The following is an 18,232-nucleotide window of genomic DNA, read 5'->3' on the forward strand; positions in this document are numbered from 1 at the left end:
ACTCAGAGGAGGCCATTTTAAATGAGTTAATCATCACCTCCCAAAACCTGGACAAGAAGTAATTAAACATAATGAACACCATTCCAACTAGTCTGGTGAGGAATGGGTTGTGGGTGAAGTAAGCAGATAGGGCCGTTAACCTATGGTTGAACCGACGAAACTTAGCTCTGGGGTGTTTAAGATAAGGCAGTGAGTGCATTCCTAGGTTTTCTGTTAACTAGAACTGTCAGCTAAGTGGTGATCGATAATGGTGAGGAGTCAAGAGTTAATTCAGTTATGTTGTGTGTCCTGTGTGTGTGTTAGTGAGTTGGAATGAACTTTTGAACTTTCTTTATTCTCGGTCGGGAGGAGGTGATTCATTCTAGAAGCAATGAAATGACGTCATATTTTGTATATAAACTGTTGTTCATGGTAACATGGTAGCACGCTCCGAGAATAAATACTATTATCTATTATTGATAAGACTGGTCTCCGTCTATTTTATGCAAACAAGAATCTTACAAATTCTCATAAAATAGATTTAAGTGAATTCAATTAATGAAAACATATTGGAATAATGAAATTACGTTAACAGTTACATGCCTGGGGAGGGACAGGAGGAGTTGGCAGAGGGACAGAGGAAATTAGGGAGGGCGGTACTTTCACATTCCCCTAATCCCTCAAATGTTTAGAGCATTTGACGTATCATATCCATCCTGCAACCCTCATATTCACCCTCTCTAACCCAATAGTTCCATCCACAAACCAACAGAGGAAATACAGTGTACAGACTTCCCTTCCCTCTAATTAATATGCTTCCAGAGCCTCAGAACAGCCAAGGCTGCAGCCTGCCAACACCCCAAGCAGGAGTAACCGTGGCCCAGGGGCCTGTTAAACCCAGAGGAGCAGCTAGAGACTTCCAGAACCTGGGAGGGGAGGCGAGACAAAATCCTATTGCTCTTCTATCACTCCACTGTGTTTAATATACACACAGGGACAGAGGGCAGCAGCAGGAGTCTGGTAGAGGAAAGGCCCCTACAGCACACACACAGAAATATATTCACACACAGAATATATAATGTAGTCATACACAAATAAGCTTCTAAAAGCAGTTAGTGACACAGTAAAGGCCTACACACACACACACACACACACATACACACACACACACACACACACACACACACACACACACACAATACAGACAGCCACAATGTGTGACGTGACAGTAATGGGAGATATGCCCTGGTAATCACTGACACTGCGTGACAGCAGGGCAGCGTGGGCCGAGGAGAAACGAGAACACACACTCACCCCTGTTAAGGTCTTTATGTTATGCAGTGCATTCTGGGCTTCAAGGGCAGCTTTCCGTGTGTAAAACGTGACAAAACAGCACCCTGGGAGAAGAGAGGGGGAGAGACAGAAAGAGAGAACATGTTAAATAATTAATTAATTCATATAGTTTTACGTCACCTGCAAAAGTAGGCTCAAGGAGAAACCAGCTTAGCATTTAAATGCAGAAAACATTCACCATTTTAAAACAATTCACTATTCATGACTTGACAAACATTACTTCAGAATGACAGAGACACATCAAAGATAGAGAGAAGGGGTCGAACGGTGGAGAAACAGGAGCCAGAGAGAGAACGACAGAGAACGGAAGGAGAGAGAGAGAGAGAGAGAGAGAGAGAGAGAGAGAGAGAGAGAGAGAGAGAGAGAGAGAGAGAGAGAGAAGGAAGGAAGGAAGGAAAGTCATTATAAATGAAATAGTAATCTCCAGCGTAGGTAGCAGACAGTCCAGCTGTAGACCATTAAGCCACAGTCAGCAGTATAAGGAGCAGAGGAACTGCTGAGTCTTGTAGAATCACTGCTTCACACACATTTACAGTGTTCAATTCTTCATTTTCTGAGGCGTGTGTGAATGACTAGTCCTGCTGTCCATCCATCTCACTTCCGTTATGCTGCACAGGTACCATGTATTTTTAGGAATTGGTAGTGTGCATTGGAGCTTGCCTTGTAGAGGGGTTGATGATTGCATTCCATTGGAAAGGTGTTTTCATATGGTGTTGTCTATGTTTGGGATGGTTAAGGTCTTGGCCTAGCATGAAGGGAGTGCACTGTGATTTCCATAGAGTAGGGCTTGTGTATGGGCAGGTTTGAGCTTAGTGTAACAGTAGTAGTCTACATTACAATTCCCATAGCGGATAGCCTGTGTATAGGAGGGGTTAGCCTAGCATTAGCTGTGTGTTGTGATGCCCATGGTGTGGGGCCTGTGTATGGACAGGTTTGAGCTTCGTATTAGCACTGTTGTCATTCCCATAGTGTAGAGGCTGTATGGAAGGGTTAGCCCAGAGTCTGGCAATATATGTGTATTGTGGTTCCCAAAGCACACAGCCTATTTAGCTCTTATTGTGTTATCGTAGGTATGGGGGGTTAGCGTGTTAGTGGTGTGTATTGTGAATCCCTAGCATTATTGTTGTATCAGTGTTTAGCATTAAGGTCTTAGCCTAGCGTAGGCCTATTGTGATCCCCATAGGGTAGGGCCTGTGTATGGGATGGTAAGTGTAGCAGTAGTGGTGTGTATTGTGATCCCCATAGCGTAGGGCCTGTGTATGGGATGGTAAGTGTAGCAGTAGTTGTGTGTATTGTTAGGGGGAGTGATGAGCTCTACAGCAGAGTCTCACAACTCAATCGCTGGTTGAAAACTGTTTTCTGCCCCTCCCAAAAGTTAGAATTTGTAGATAATTGGCCCTCTTTCTGGGACTCACCCACAAACAGGACCAAGCCTGACCTGCTGAGGAGTGACGGACTCCATCCTAGCTGGAGGGGTGCTCTCATCTTATCTACCAACATAGACAGGGCACTAACTCCTCTAGCTCCACAATGAAATAGGGTGCAGGCCAGGCAGCAGGCTGTTAGCCAGCCTGCCAGCATAGTGGAGTCTGCCATTAGCACAGTCAGTGTAGTCAGCTCAGCTATCACCATTGAGACCGTGTCTGTGCCTCGACCTAGGTTGGGCAAAACTAAACATGGCGGTGTTCGCCTTAGCAATCTCACTAGGATAAAGACCACCTCCATTCCTGTCATTACTGAAAGAGATCATGATACCTCACATCTCAAAATAGGGCTACTTAATGTTAGATCCCTTACTTCAAAGGCAATTATAGTCATCAGGCTTAAGCCATGTTTCAGTCAGGCCAATCACATCAAGATTATGATCAGTGATTAGTTCATTGACTATAATTGCCTTACTCACTAAAAGTGGCAGTAATAAAGCCTCTCTTGAAAAAGCCAAACCTTGACCCAGAAAATATAAAAAACTATCGGCCTATATCGAATCTTCCATTCCTCTCAAAAATTTTAGAGAAGGCTGTTGCGCAGCAACTCACTGCCTTCCTGAAGACAAACAATGTATACGAAATGCTTCAGTCTGGTTTTAGACCCCATCATAGCACTGAGACGGCACTTGTGAAGGTGGTAAATGACATTTTAATGGCATCGGACCGAGGCTCTGCATCTGTCCTCGTGCTCCTAGACCTTAGTGCTGCTTTTGATACCATCGATCACCACATTCTTTTGGAGAGATTGGAAACCCAAATTGGTCTACACGGACATGTTCTGGCCTGGTTTAGATCTTATCTGTCGGAAAGATATCAGTTTGTCTCTGTGAATGGTTTGTCCTCTGACAAATCAACTGTAAATTTCGGTGTTCCTCAAGGTTCCGTTTTAGGACCACTATTGTTTTCACTATATATTTTACCTCTTGGGGATGTTATTCGAAAACATAATGTAAACTTTCACTGCTAATGCGGATGACACACAGCTGTACATTTCAATGAAACATGGTGAAGCCCCAAAATTGCCCTCGCTAGAAGCATGTGTTTCAGACATAAGGAAGTGGATGGCTGCAAACTTTCTACTATTAAACTCGGACAAAACAGAGATGCTTGTTCTTGGTCCCAAGAAACAAAGAGATCTTCTGTTGAATCTGACAATTAATCTTAATGGTTGTACAGTCGTCTCAAATAAAACTGTGAAGGACCTCGGCGTTACTCTGGACCCTGATCTCTCTTTTGAAGAACATATCAAGACCATTTCGAGGACAGCTTTTTTCCATCTACGTAACATTGAAATCAGAAACTTTCTGTCCAAAAATGATGCAGAAATATTTATCCATGCTTTTGTTACTTCTAGGTTAGACTACTGCAATGCTCTATTTTCCGGCTACCCGGATAAAGCACTAAATAAACTTCAGTTAGTGCTAAATACGGCTGCTAGAATCCTGACTAGAACCAAAAAATTTGATCATATTACTCCAGTACTAGCCTCTCTACACTGGCTTCCTGTCAAAGCAAGGGCTGATTTCAAGGTTTTACTGCTAACCTACAAAGCATTACATGGGCTTGCTCCTATCTATCTCTCTGATTTGGTCCTGCCGTACATACCTACACGTACGCTACGGTCACAAGACGCAGGCCTCCTAATTGTCCCTAGAATTTCTAAGAAAACAGCTGGAGGCAGGGCTTTCTCCTATAGAGCTCCATTTTTATGGAACGGTCTGCCTACCCATGTCAGAGACGCAAACTCGGTCTCAACCTTTAAGTCTTTACTGAAGACTCATCTCTTCAGTGGGTCATATGATTGAGTGTAGTCTGGCCCAGGAGTGGGAAGGTGAACGGAAAGGCTCTGGAGCAACGAACCGCCCTTGCTGTCTCTGCCTGGCCTGTTCCCCTCTTTCCACCGGGATTCTCTGCCTCTAACCCTATTACAGGGGCTGAGTCACTGGCTTGCTGGGGCTCTCTCATGCCATCCCTGGAGGGGGTGCGTCACCTGAGTGGGTTGATTCACTGTTGTGGTCATCCTGTCTGGGTTGACGCCCCCCCCCTTGGGTTGTGCCGTGGCGGAGATCTTTGTGGGCTATACTCAGCCTTGTCTCAGGATGGTAGGTTGGTGGTTGAAGATATCCCTCTAGTGGTGTGGGGGCTGTGCTTTGGCAAAGTGGGTGGGGTTATATCCTTCCTGTTTGGCCCTGTCCGGGGGTGTCCTCGGATGGGGCCACAGTGTCTCCTGACCCCTCCTGTCTCAGCCTCCAGTATTTATGCTGCAGTAGTTTATGTGTCGGGGGGCTGGGGTCAGTTTGTTATATGTGGAGTACTTCTCCTGTCCTATTCGGTGTCCTGTGTGAATCTAAGTGTGCGTTCTCTAATTCTCTCCTTCTCTCTTTCTTTCTCTCTCTCGGAGGACCTGAGCCCTAGGACCATGCCCCAGGACTACCTGACATGATGACTCCTTGCTGTCCCCAGTCCACCTGGCCATGCTGCTGTTCCAGTTTCAACTGACCTGAGCCCTAGGACCATGCCCCAGGACTACCTGACATGATGACTCCTTGCTGTCCCCAGTCCACCTGGCCATGCTGCTGCTCCAGTTTCAACTTCCACCTGACTATGCTGCTGCTCCAGTTTCAACTGTTCTGCCTTATTATTATTCGACCATGCTGGTCATTTATGAACATTTGAACATCTTGGCCATGTTCTGTTATAATCTCCACCCGGCACAGCCAGAAGAGGACTGGCCACCCCACATAGCCTGGTTCCTCTCTAGGTTTCTTCCTAGGTATTGGCCTTTCTAGGGAGTTTTTCCTAGCCACCGTGCTTCTACACCTGCATTGCTTGCTGTTTGGGGTTTTAGGCTGGGTTTCTGTACAGCACTTTGAGATATCAGCTGATGTACGAAGGGCTATATAAATAAATTTGATTTGATTTGATTTGATATTGTGAGTCTCATAGCGTAGGGCCTGTGTATGGGATGGTAAGTGTAGCAGTAGTGGTGTGTATTGTGATCCCCATAGTGTAGGGCCTGTGTATGGGATGGTAAGTGTAGCTGTAGTGGTATGTATTGTGATTCTCATAGCGTAGGGTCTGTGTATGGGATGGTAAGTGTAGCAGTAGTGGTGTGTATTGTGATTCTCATAGCGTAGGGCCTGTGTATGGGATGGTAAGTGTAGCAGTAGTGGTGTGTATTGTGATTCTCATAGCGTAGGGCCTGTGTATGGGATGGTAAGTGTAGCAGTAGTGGTGTGTATTGTGATTCTCATAGCGTAGGGCCTGTGTATGGGATGGTAAGTGTAGCAGTAGTGGTGTGTATTGTGATTCTCATAGCGTAGGGCCTGTGTATGGGATGGTAAGTGTAGCAGTAGTGGTGTGTATTGTGATTCTCATAGCGTAGGGCCTGTGTATGGGATGGTAAGTGTAGCAGTAGTGGTGTGTATTGTGATTCTCATAGCGTAGGGCCTGTGTATGGGATGGTAAGTGTAGCAGTAGTGGTGTGTATTGTGATTCTCATAGCGTAGGGCCTGTGTATGGGATGGTAAGTGTAGCAGTAGTGGTGTGTATTGTGATTCTCATAGCGTAGGGCCTGTGTATGGGATGGTAAGTGTAGCAGTAGTGGTATGTATTGTGATTCTCATAGCGTAGGGCCTGTGTATGGGATGGTAAGTGTAGCAGTAGTGGTGTGTATTGTGATTCTCATAGCGTAGGGCCTGTGTATGGGATGGTAAGTGTAGCAGTAGTGGTGTGTATTGTGATTCTCATAGCGTAGGGCCTGTGTATGGGATGGTAAGTGTAGCAGTAGTGGTGTGTATTGTGATTCTCATAGCGTAGGGCCTGTGTATGGGATGGTAAGTGTAGCAGTAGTGGTGTGTATTATGATCCCCATAGTGTAGGGCCTGTGTATGGGATGGTAAGTGTAGCAGTAGTGGTGTGTATTGTGATTCTCATAGCGTAGGGCCTGTGTATGGGATGGTAAGTGTAGCAGTAGTGGTGTGTATTATGATCCCCATAGTGTAGGGCCTGTGTATGGGATGGTAAGTGTAGCAGTAGTGGTGTGTATTGTGATTCTCATAGCGTAGGGCCTGTGTATGGGATGGTAAGTATAGCAGTAGTGGTGTGTATTGTGATTCTCATAGCGTAGGGCCTGTGTATGGGATGGTAAGAGTAGCAGTAGTGGTGTGTATTGTGATTCTCATAGCGTAGGGCCTGTGAGGGCTAGCGATGCGGCGTGTGGTTGACTGTCGATGTTGGTGTGCTGTCAGGAAGAGGATCAAAGAGCAGAGCATAGTTCTCACACACTAAGGCTGTGTTTAGACAAGCAGACCAATTTTTCCACTAATTGGTCTTTTGACCAATCACAGCAGGTCTCTTCACATCAGATCTTTTTCACATCAGGTCTTTTTCGGTGCGTATGTGATTGGTCAAAAGAACAATTAGTAAAAAAAGAAAAAGATCAGAATTGGGCTCATGCAAAACACATGCACAAAACTAGCAGTAGTGTACTTAATGCTGTGTTCGAGACCACCTAAAGCCAGACCGATTTAAGACCGAGACCGGAGGAGGGGCGAGACTGAGTCAAGACCGAGTCAAGACCAAGACAGGAGGAGGGGCGAGACTGAGTCAAGACCGAGTCAAGACCAAGACAGGAGGAGGGGCGAGACTGAGTCAAGACCGAGTCAAGACCAAGACCGGAGGAGGGGCGAGACCGAGTCAAGACCAAGACAGGAGGAGGGGCGAGACTGAGTCAAGACCAAGACAGGAGGAGGGGCGAGACCGAGTCAAGACCAAGACAGGATGAGGGGCGAGACCGAGTCAAGACCAAGACAGGAGGAGGGGCGAGACCGAGTCAAGACCAAGACAGGAGGAGGGGCGAGACTGAGTCAAGACCGAGTCAAGACCAAGACAGGAGGAGGGGCGAGACCGAGTCAAGACCAAGACCGGAGGAGGGGCGAGACCGAGTCAAGACCAAGACAGGAGGAGGGGCGAGACCGAGTCAAGACCGAGAGCGGAGGAGGGGCGAGACCGATTCAAGACCAAAACCAGAAGAGGGGCGAGACCGAGTCAAGACCGAGAGCGGAGGAGGGGCAAGACCGATTCAAGACCAAGACCGGAAGAGGGGTGAGACCGAGTCAAGACCGAGAGCGGAGGAGGGGCGAGACCGATTCAAGACCAAGACCGGAAGAGGGGCGAGACCGAGTCAAGACCGAGAGCGGAGGAGGGGCGAGACCGATTCAAGGCCGAGACCGGGAGGGTGACGAGGGGTCTGAGACAGAGTCAAGACCGAGACCAGAAAAATGCGAGTCAAATTAAAGACCATGATTGTAATTTTGTCAAATCACCACCATAATAAGATTTCAAAATGTCCAGTATTTCTGTGTTCATATTTCAGAACAATATAGATTCTTTAGACATTCAAAAAAGTGAAGAAATGCATGCTGAGGAAAATAGAGCCACTCTACAAATTAGTACTAACCCAAATACAGTGGGGAACAATGGGCCTTCTAAGAAGGGATAAGGATTTATAAAATAATGATTATAATAATAATGATGTTCTGATTTAATCTAGTCAATTTTTGTTGGTAATGGAAGGGTTAACACTGAGGGTTAACACCAATTAGGATTTTTCTTTGCTGTCTCTGGGGAGATAAATCTAGCTAGCTAAGTCAGCCATTGGCTATGCCATCAGAAGCTAGATAAAGGCATATGCCATTCAACTGTATTATGGGGAAATTTGTGTGGAGTGACAGTGGAATCAACCAATCACATTTTGACTTAATGGGTGGGACCATTTTTACAAAAACGTCTGCCTTCTTGAAGGCCAGCAGGTGTTAACAAAGAGGATGTTGTTGCGAATGTTTTCTCTCTTTCCAAGAATAATGAGCATCATCTGGTGAGTGGAACTGTATTTATTTATTAAAGCGCGTTTGTGTCGTTAGCCATCTCTTTGAAAATAACTTGGGTGTGTGAAACATTGTTGCATTTAAAGTGGAACTGACAGCATTTTAGCAACATGACATCTTATTAAAATCTGTTCATATACACCACCAGGAAGAATGACACTTTTTAAAACATTTTCTGACAAGTGACCACTTAGATATGGTCATATTCATAGATTCTTAGAATGTTTGGTTATTACGTACAGTAAGGCATTTGTGAAAAGTCTATAGTAATATAGAGAGGGAAAGTGACCGTGAGTTTGGACAATTAATAGACACTGCAGTAAACAAAACCAAATAAAAACATCTGTCTTGTCCAGGACCGGAGTCAACACAGGCCGGTGCACTATAGCCAATCAGAGCTGCAGTAGGCCTTTATACAAACAAGCCATTTGTCACAGTGTTTACAGTCAGTAGGACCTTCCATCATTCACACTGAACTGGACTGTGTTTACAGTCAGTAGGACCTTCCATCATTCATACTAACTGGACTGTGTGTTTACAGTCAGTAGGACCTTCCATCATTCACACTGAACTGGACTGTGTGTTTACAGTCAGTAGGACCTTCCATCATTCATACTAACTGGACTGTGTGTTTACAGTCAGTAGGACCTTCCATCATTCACACTGAACTGGACTGTGTGTTTACAGTCAGTAGGACCTTCCATCATTCACACTGAACTGGACTGTGTGTTTACAGTCAGTAGGACCTTCCATCATTCATACTAACTGGACTGTGTGTTTACAGTCAGTAGGACCTTCCATCATTCACACTGAACTGGACTGTGTGTTTACAGTCAGTAGGACCCTCCATCATTCACACTGAACTGGACTGTGTGTTTACAGTCAGTAGGGCCCTCCATCATTCATACTAACTGGACTGTGTGTTTACAGTCAGTAGGGCCCTCCATCATTCACACTGAACTGGACTGTGTGTTTACAGTCAGTAGGGCCCTCCATCATTCATACTAACTGGACTGTGTGTTTACAGTCAGTAGGACCCTCCATCATTCACACTGAACTGGACTGTGTGTTTACAGTCAGTAGGACCTTCCATCATTCACACTGAACTGGACTGTGTGTTTACAGTCAGTAGGGCCCTCCATCATTCACACTGAACTGGACTGTGTGTTTACAGTCAGTAGGACCCTCCATCATTCATACTAACTGGACTTACAGTCAGTAGGACCCTCCATCATTCACACTGAACTGGACTGTGTGTTTACAGTCAGTAGGGCCCTCCATCATTCACACTGAACTGGACTGTGTGTTTACAGTCAGTAGGACCTTCCATCATTCACACTGAACTGGACTGTGTGTTTACAGTCAGTAGGACCTTCCATCATTCACACTGAACTGGACTGTGTGTTTAAGGTCAGTAGGACCCTCTATCATTCACACTGAACTGGACTGTGTGTTTACAGTCAGTAGGACCTTCCATCATTCACACTGAACTGGACTGTGTGTTTACAGTCAGTAGGACCTTCCATCATTCACACTGAACTGGACTGTGTGTTTAAGGTCAGTAGGACCCTCCATCATTCACACTGAACTGGACTGTGTGTTTACAGTCAGTAGGACCTTCCATCATTCACACTGAACTGGACTGTGTGTTTACAGTCAGTAGTACCTTCCATCATTCATACTAACTGGACTGTGTGTTTACAGTCAGTAGGACCTTCCATCATTCACACTGAACTGGACTGTGTGTTTACAGTCAGTAGGACCCTCCATCATTCACACTGAACTGGACTGTGTGTTTACAGTCAGTAGGGCCCTCCATCATTCATACTAACTGGACTGTGTGTTTACAGTCAGTAGGGCCCTCCATCATTCACACTGAACTGGACTGTGTGTTTACAGTCAGTAGGGCCCTCCATCATTCATACTAACTGGACTGTGTGTTTACAGTCAGTAGGACCCTCCATCATTCACACTGAACTGGACTGTGTGTTTACAGTCAGTAGGACCTTCCATCATTCACACTGAACTGGACTGTGTGTTTACAGTCAGTAGGGCCCTCCATCATTCACACTGAACTGGACTGTGTGTTTACAGTCAGTAGGACCCTCCATCATTCATACTAACTGGACTGAGTGTTTACAGTCAGTAGGACCCTCCATCATTCACACTGAACTGGACTGTGTGTTTACAGTCAGTAGGACCCTCCATCATTCACACTGAACTGGACTGTGTGTTTACAGTCAGTAGGGCCCTCCATCATTCACACTGAACTGGACTGTGTGTTTACAGTCAGTAGGACCTTCCATCATTCACACTGAACTGGACTGTGTGTTTACAGTCAGTAGGACCTTCCATCATTCACACTGAACTGGACTGTGTGTTTAAGGTCAGTAGGACCCTCAATCATTCACACTGAACTGGACTGTGTGTTTACAGTCAGTAGGACCTTCCATCATTCACACTGAACTGGACTGTGTGTTTACAGTCAGTAGGACCTTCCATCATTCATACTAACTGGACTGTGTGTTTACAGTCAGTAGGACCCTCCATCATTCATACTAACTGGACTGTGTGTTTACAGTCAGTAGGACCTTCCATCATTCATACTAACTGGACTGTGTGTTTACAGTCAGTAGGGCCCTCCATCATTCATACTAACTGGACTGTGTGTTTACAGTCAGTAGGACCCTCCATCATTCACACTGAACTGGACTGTGTGTTTACAGTCAGTAGGGCCCTCCATCATTCACACTGAACTGGACTGTGTGTTTACAGTCAGTAGGGCCCTCCATCATTCACACTGAACTGGACTGTGTGTTTACAGTCAGTAGGACCCTCCATCATTCACACTGAACTGGACTGTGTGTTTACAGTCAGTAGCAACAGCGTGACTTTAGATCATTAGAATGCATTCACCAGATGCCACAAAATACACTTGAATGGATTTCTGCAAATATGTAAATACCACAGGAGTCCTGTTACATTTGGGGACTTTACAGTCCTATTGAGCAAGTCATATGAAACGGTAGGCTCTCTCTCCCCCAGTTATGCACATCAACAACTAATACTAGCCAGAGCAAGATATGCTAAAATCTAACAAAGGAATATTAGATAAACCCTCTCAAACCTTTTCAGCTAGTTGGCCGTCAAAATTGCACTGATAAAAGATGGGGAATTATAGCCTCCACGTTCTTCTGCAGCTTGCCTACCAATGCATGCTTGTCCCAATCAAACACCCAAGCTAACTGGCTAAAGTTACCTAGTTTTCTACTTCCAGACACAAATGAGACAACAACTCACTCTGACCATTTTACTCACCTTGACTAGCTATGACTTGTTCCCTACTTTTACTTACACCAGTCATATTCAGCGAGTGTTGGCCATTCGTAAATTCATCAGTTGTTCTGCACTATGGCACACTCAGACGAGAAGGCTCTGAAATCAGAGTAGATGTTTTTATTTATCCTCTAAGTAAGTCAGTTAACATAAATTCTTATTTACAATGACAGCCTACACCAGCCAGACTCGGACAACACTAGGCCAATTGTGCGCCACCCTACGGGACTCCCAATCACAGCCAGTTGTGATACCGTCTGGTTTCGAACCAGGTTGTCTGTATTGACGCCTCTAGGACGGAGATGCAGTGTCTTAGACCACTGGCCCACTTGGGAGCCCAGATAGCCAGAGTGAATTTGCGAATGCAAGATATATGCTAACTGGAGTTGTTCTTGCTAGCTTACCAAATGACACCTGCATTTCTAGCTGTGTACAGCCACTGAAAAACGATATGAGGGGAAAAAGTCAGTTGCTCACCCACTCCTCTAATGGGATGTCATGACATCCTCCTAGCAGCTAGCTTGCTATCTATCCAGCTAACGTTAGGCTCTGTGTTTTTAGCTTGCTACATAAATAGATATTCTAGCCTACTAGCCACGTTTTAACAGACTTGTGATCATTACCCTTGCCAGTTTGATTGTATTGACATTCCCATCCTTAGTTACATTCGTCCATTTTTTGTCCAGAATATTGAGTCATTGAAACTGAAATCCCAAATAGAGGCAGCAAACAACGTACCAGGCCAGCTGTGATTTACAACCTGACAGCAATATGTTTTGGACAACCAAGAAATGTATTGGTGAATTATATTAATCATGCATTGAACTGCCTCCATCTATTCTGCCAACAATGCCTTACTCTATGTCATGGAATTTTGATTCCAATATACCTATTTTTAAAACCTCTCATAAAGAGGGTTTTGTAGCATAAACTGGGAATTTGATATTTTTGACTGATATTATGATTTTCTGTTCGTTTCATATCTGCAAAGTACTTACAACTCTGTCAGTTCCACTTCACACTTTAGGTCCCTGGTTACTTTGTGTGCTAAACGTGAAATGTTTTTTTTGCAATGGGAAGTAATAGTCAATTGGGAAATGCTTAATGTTTTGTTTTTGTATTTTTATGAATGGGACCTACTGGTTTATGGACTGCTTATCCCTTAACATTGCTATGTTTGACTGCTGTCTTTCCATCGGCCCTATGCAGTGGTGTGGGTGGGCCTCTGTCCACCCAGGCCCATCCATGTCTACACCCCTGATGCAAACAGCGCATGTTTGGGGTAGGGTAGGTAAGACATTTCAACTTATGATATCTACCAGTAAATGCTAATTAAGGCAACAATGGGTATGTAACCAGGTATTGAAAAAGTTGCTGAAGACCTATAGGTTCACCACTGTACTAACCTGTTACACACTGAAGGTCTATAGGTTCACCACTGTACTAACCTGTTACACACTGAAGGTCTATAGGTTCACCACTGTACTAACCTGTTACACACTGAAGTCCTATAGGTTCACCACTGTACTAACCTGTTACACACTGAAGGTCTATAGGTTCACCACTGTACTAACCTGTTACACACTGAAGGTCTATAGGTTCACCACTGTACTAACCTGTTACACACTGAAGGTCTATAGGTTCACCACTGTACTAAGCTGTTACACACTGAAGGTCTATAGGTTCACCACTGTACTAAGCTGTTACATACTGAAGGTCTATAGGTTCACCACTGTACTAACCTGTTACACACTGAAGACCTATAGGTTCACCACTGTACTAACCTGTTACACACTGAAGGTCTATAGGTTCACCACTGTACTAAGCTGTTACACACTGAAGGTCTATAGGTTCACCACTGTACTAACCTGTTACACACTGAAGGTCTATAGGTTCACCACTGTACTAACCTGTTACACACTGAAGTCCTATAGGTTCACCACTGTACTAACCTGTTACACACTGAAGGTCTATAGGTTCACCACTGTACTAACCTGTTACACACTGAAGGTCTATAGGTTCACCACTGTACTAACCTGTTACACACTGAAGGTCTATAGGTTCACCACTGTACTAACCTGTTACACACTGAAGGTCTATAGGTTCACCACTGTACTAAGCTGTTACACACTGAAGGTCTATAGGTTCACCACTGTACTAACCTGTTACACACTGAAGGTCTATAGGTTCACCACTGTACTAACCTGTTACACACTGAAGGTCTATAGGTTCACCACTGTACTAACCTGTTACACACTGAAGGTCTATAGGTTCACCACTGTACTAAGCTGTTACACACTGAAGGTCTATAGGTTCACCACTGTACTAACCTGTTACACACTGAAGACCTATAGGTTCACCACTGTACTAACCTGTTACACACTGAAGGTCTATAGGTTCACCACTGTACTAACCTGTTACACACTGAAGGTCTATAGGTTCACCACTGTACTAACCTGTTACACACTGAAGGTCTATAGGTTCACCACTGTACTAACCTGTTACACACTGAAGGTCTATAGGTTCACCACTGTACTAACCTGTTACACACTGAAGGTCTATAGGTTCACCACTGTACTAACCTGTTACACACTGAAGGTCTATAGGTTCACCACTGTACTAACCTGTTACACACTGAAGGTCTATAGGTTCACCACTGTACTAACCTGTTACACACTGAAGGTCTATAGGTTCACCACTGTACTAACCTGTTACACACTGAAGGTCTATAGGTTCACCACTGTACTAACCTGTTACACACTGAAGGTCTATAGGTTCACCACTGTACTAACCTGTTACACACTGAAGGTCTATAGGTTCACCACTGTACTAACCTGTTACACACTGAAGGTCTATAGGTTCACCACTGTACTAACCTGTTACACACTGAAGGTCTATAGGTTCACCACTGTACTAACCTGTCACACACTGAAGACCTATAGGTTCACCACTGTACTAAGCTGTCACACAATGAAGACCTATAGGTTCACCACTGTCACACACTGAAGGCATATAGGTTCACCACTGTACTAACCTGTCACACACTGAAGACCTATAGGTTCACCACTGTCACACACTGAAGACCTATAGGTTCACCACTGTACTAACCTGTCACACACTGAAGACCTATAGGTTCACCACTGTCACACACTGAAGACCTATAGGTTCACCACTGTACTAACCTGTCACACACTGAAGACCTATAGGTTCACCACTGTACTAACCTGTCACACACTGAAGGCCTATAGGTTCACCACTGTACTAACCTGTCACACACTGAAGACCTATAGGTTCACCACTGTACTAACCTGTCACACACTGAAGGCCTATAGGTTCACCACTGTCACACACTGAAGACCTATAGGTTCACCACTGTCACACACTGAAGACCTATAGGTTCACCACTGTCACACACTGAAGTCCTATAGGTTCACCACTGTCACACACTGAAGTCCTATAGGTTCACCACTGTCACACACTGAAGACCTATAGGTTCACCACTGCAGAAACATGTCTATAATAGATATAAAGGCTGTTAACATACTGTATTAATGTTTCCAGAAAGGAGTGTATATATTTGTCCTGGTGAAGTGGTTTTATGTGCTGACTCCGAAAAAATTACTAGTCCTTTCTGTCGGAGACAGATTCCAGACAGAGTACAAATGTATCCAAGACCGAGACACTCAATATCTGGTCTGGAGACCAGTCTGAAGTACTACAACATGGAGTGTACTGTGAATAGCCTCTCTCTCAACATTTATATGAAGGCCAACAAGGTATAGAATACACCACACACACTACACTAGACATACACACGCATGCACCAAACACACAGAGGTGAAAGAAAATATATACACACACATGCGCAAAACACAGAGAGAGGGGAGGGGGGAGTAGAGAGCAGCCAGTGAGAGGAATAGAGATTAGGAGAGAGACGGTGTTCATAAATGCTTTATATCTACTGAAGGAGCCTTTTGACTGCACAAAAAACCTGTGCCCTTCTCATACTGTCAATAACAACATCCACAACCACAGGTCCACACCATCATCGTAGACAGAGAGAGAGGAGGGGAGAGGAAAAATAACAGAGATGAGGGAGGAGGGCGTGAAGAGGCATGGATGGAAGGAGAGGGGTAAGAGAGGGGGGAGGGAGGTGGTAAAAAAGAGCGGAAAGATTTCGTCAGATTGTAGATTGAGTGCAGCAAACGAGGAACAGAATGTTAGCATGGTTTATTAACAGGGAGGGGATAGAGGATGCAATAGAGATGGAGAGGAATGAACAGCACTAATCTGGTCGTGCAGAGCTAGATGGAGGAGATGAATGTGAGGGAGGGGAGTTAAAGGGCACTCTACACCAGGTCCCTGCACTCTTCACTGGGCCCCGGCACCCAGGAAGAACCCCTTCACCCCCAGCCTCTGACCCACGTTAATTAACTCTGCTGCTGCAATTACTGACCACACCACCCTCTGGTTAGAGTGGCTACACGGGAGAACACTATACACTGTGTGTGTGTGTGTGTGTGTGTGTGTGTGTGTGTGTGTGTGTGTGTGTGTGTGTGTGTGTGTGTGTGTGTGTGTGTGTGTGTGTGTTTGTGTGTGAGAGAGAGAGAGAGAGAGAGAAATAGATCATACTCAATAAAGCAGGAGAGGAGTGGATTGATAGAGTGGGAATAGAGTGAGAGACGGGGGTTGGGAGGTACATTCAGCCATAGTGGCCTGTGTTGAAGAGAGTGAGAGAAGGGGGTTGGGAGGTACATTCAGCCATAGTGGCCTGTGTTGAAGGAAGTGAGAGAAGGGGGTTGGGAGGTACATTCAGCCATAGTGGCCTGTGTTGAAGAGAGTGAGAGACAGGGGGTTGGGAGGTACATTCAGCCATAGTGGCCTGTGTTGAAGAGAGTGAGAGAAGGGGGTTGGGAGGTACATTCAGCCATAGTGGCCTGTGTTGAAGAGAGTGAGAGAAGGGGGTTGGGAGGTACATTCAGCCATAGTGGCCTGTGTTGAAGAGAGTGAGAGACAGGGGGTTGGGAGGTACATTCAGCCATAGTGGCCTGTGTTGAAGAGAGTGAGAGAAGGGGGTTGGGAGGTACATTCAGCCATAGTGGCCTGTGTTGAAGAGAGTGAGAGACAGGGGGTTGGGAGGTACATTCAGCCATAGTGGCCTGTGTTGAAGAGAGTGAGAGAAGGGGGTTGGGAGGTACATTCAGCCATAGTGGCCTGTGTTGAAGAGAGTGAGAGAAGGGGGTTGGGAGGTATATTCAGCCATAGTGGCCTGTGTTGAAGAGAGTGAGAGACAGGGGGTTGGGAGGTACATTCAGCCATAGTGGCCTGTGTTGAGAAGATTGGATCTTTGACTGGCAATTTCTCCTTATGTCCACTGTACCTTCAGACCAGATTAGGACACACCGCACTTTACAAATCTACCACAACTAACTGTGGAGAAACGGCTCCAAATTAAATCCTCAAAAACGCTGTTCCCTGGCTAACCTCAAACACACACAGAGTAGGCTTCCAACACTGCACATGCCAATACACACATCTCACCCCCCCCCCCCCCCCCCCGGCCATTATAAAATCCACCTGCAGTCGCTCACTAATTGGACTTGGGTAGACCGCTAACACAGCGAATGTCTTGTTATGGCAATCTAATTGGCTGTGCTGCTTTAGGAAAGAATGAAATAAATCAGTGTTCTGACTCCGGTCGGCCCGGTCTCTACTGAATCCATTAGAGGAGATAATTGTGTTGGGAGGCAAAGCGTTTGTCGAGCGTTACCTCAGCGTTGAGGGAGAATGCGGTTGAATTAGAATTGTAAAGGTGAATGTGTGCCATTGGAGAGCTGGATGCCCCTGGATACTACAGTGGGAAACCCCAGAGTGGATGTACATGGAGAGTGGTGATGGAGAATCAGATACTGTGAGCTATCATTATATTTCAGCGTGTGTGTTGCTGATATGAGGTGTTGTTCTTTCAGACACCATGTCCAGAGAATTGTGCAGTATATACAACTTGCTAATGAAGACATTACACCCATTTTGTGTGTCCTCCATGAGGACAGGCACGATCATTAAGATTAATGACATAGTATGCCCCCTGTCAACACACACACACACACACTCACAACTGTGCTGTATGCACCCGGCTAGACAACAGATGCAAACAAACCTGGGATGCAAACTGTTGTTGAGAGAGGA

General features: G+C 45.3%; 1 protein-coding gene across 48 annotated transcripts in view; it reads right to left on the minus strand.

Annotated features, from left to right (window-relative positions):
• Positions 1 to 18,232, minus strand: part of celf2 (cugbp, Elav-like family member 2) — a 219,653-nt gene that overhangs the window by 54,955 nt on the left and 146,466 nt on the right. For all 48 annotated transcript variants that reach the window (XM_031798194.1, XM_031798219.1, XM_031798214.1 and 45 more), the window contains one exon: positions 1,294 to 1,376. In XM_031798194.1, the coding sequence (XP_031654054.1) occupies positions 1,294 to 1,376 (83 nt within the window). The remainder of the gene's footprint in view (positions 1 to 1,293; positions 1,377 to 18,232) is intronic.

The sequence above is a fragment of the Oncorhynchus kisutch genome, linkage group LG19 (genome assembly GCF_002021735.2).
Source record: "Oncorhynchus kisutch isolate 150728-3 linkage group LG19, Okis_V2, whole genome shotgun sequence".
Classification (NCBI taxonomy): domain Eukaryota; kingdom Metazoa; phylum Chordata; class Actinopteri; order Salmoniformes; family Salmonidae; genus Oncorhynchus; species Oncorhynchus kisutch.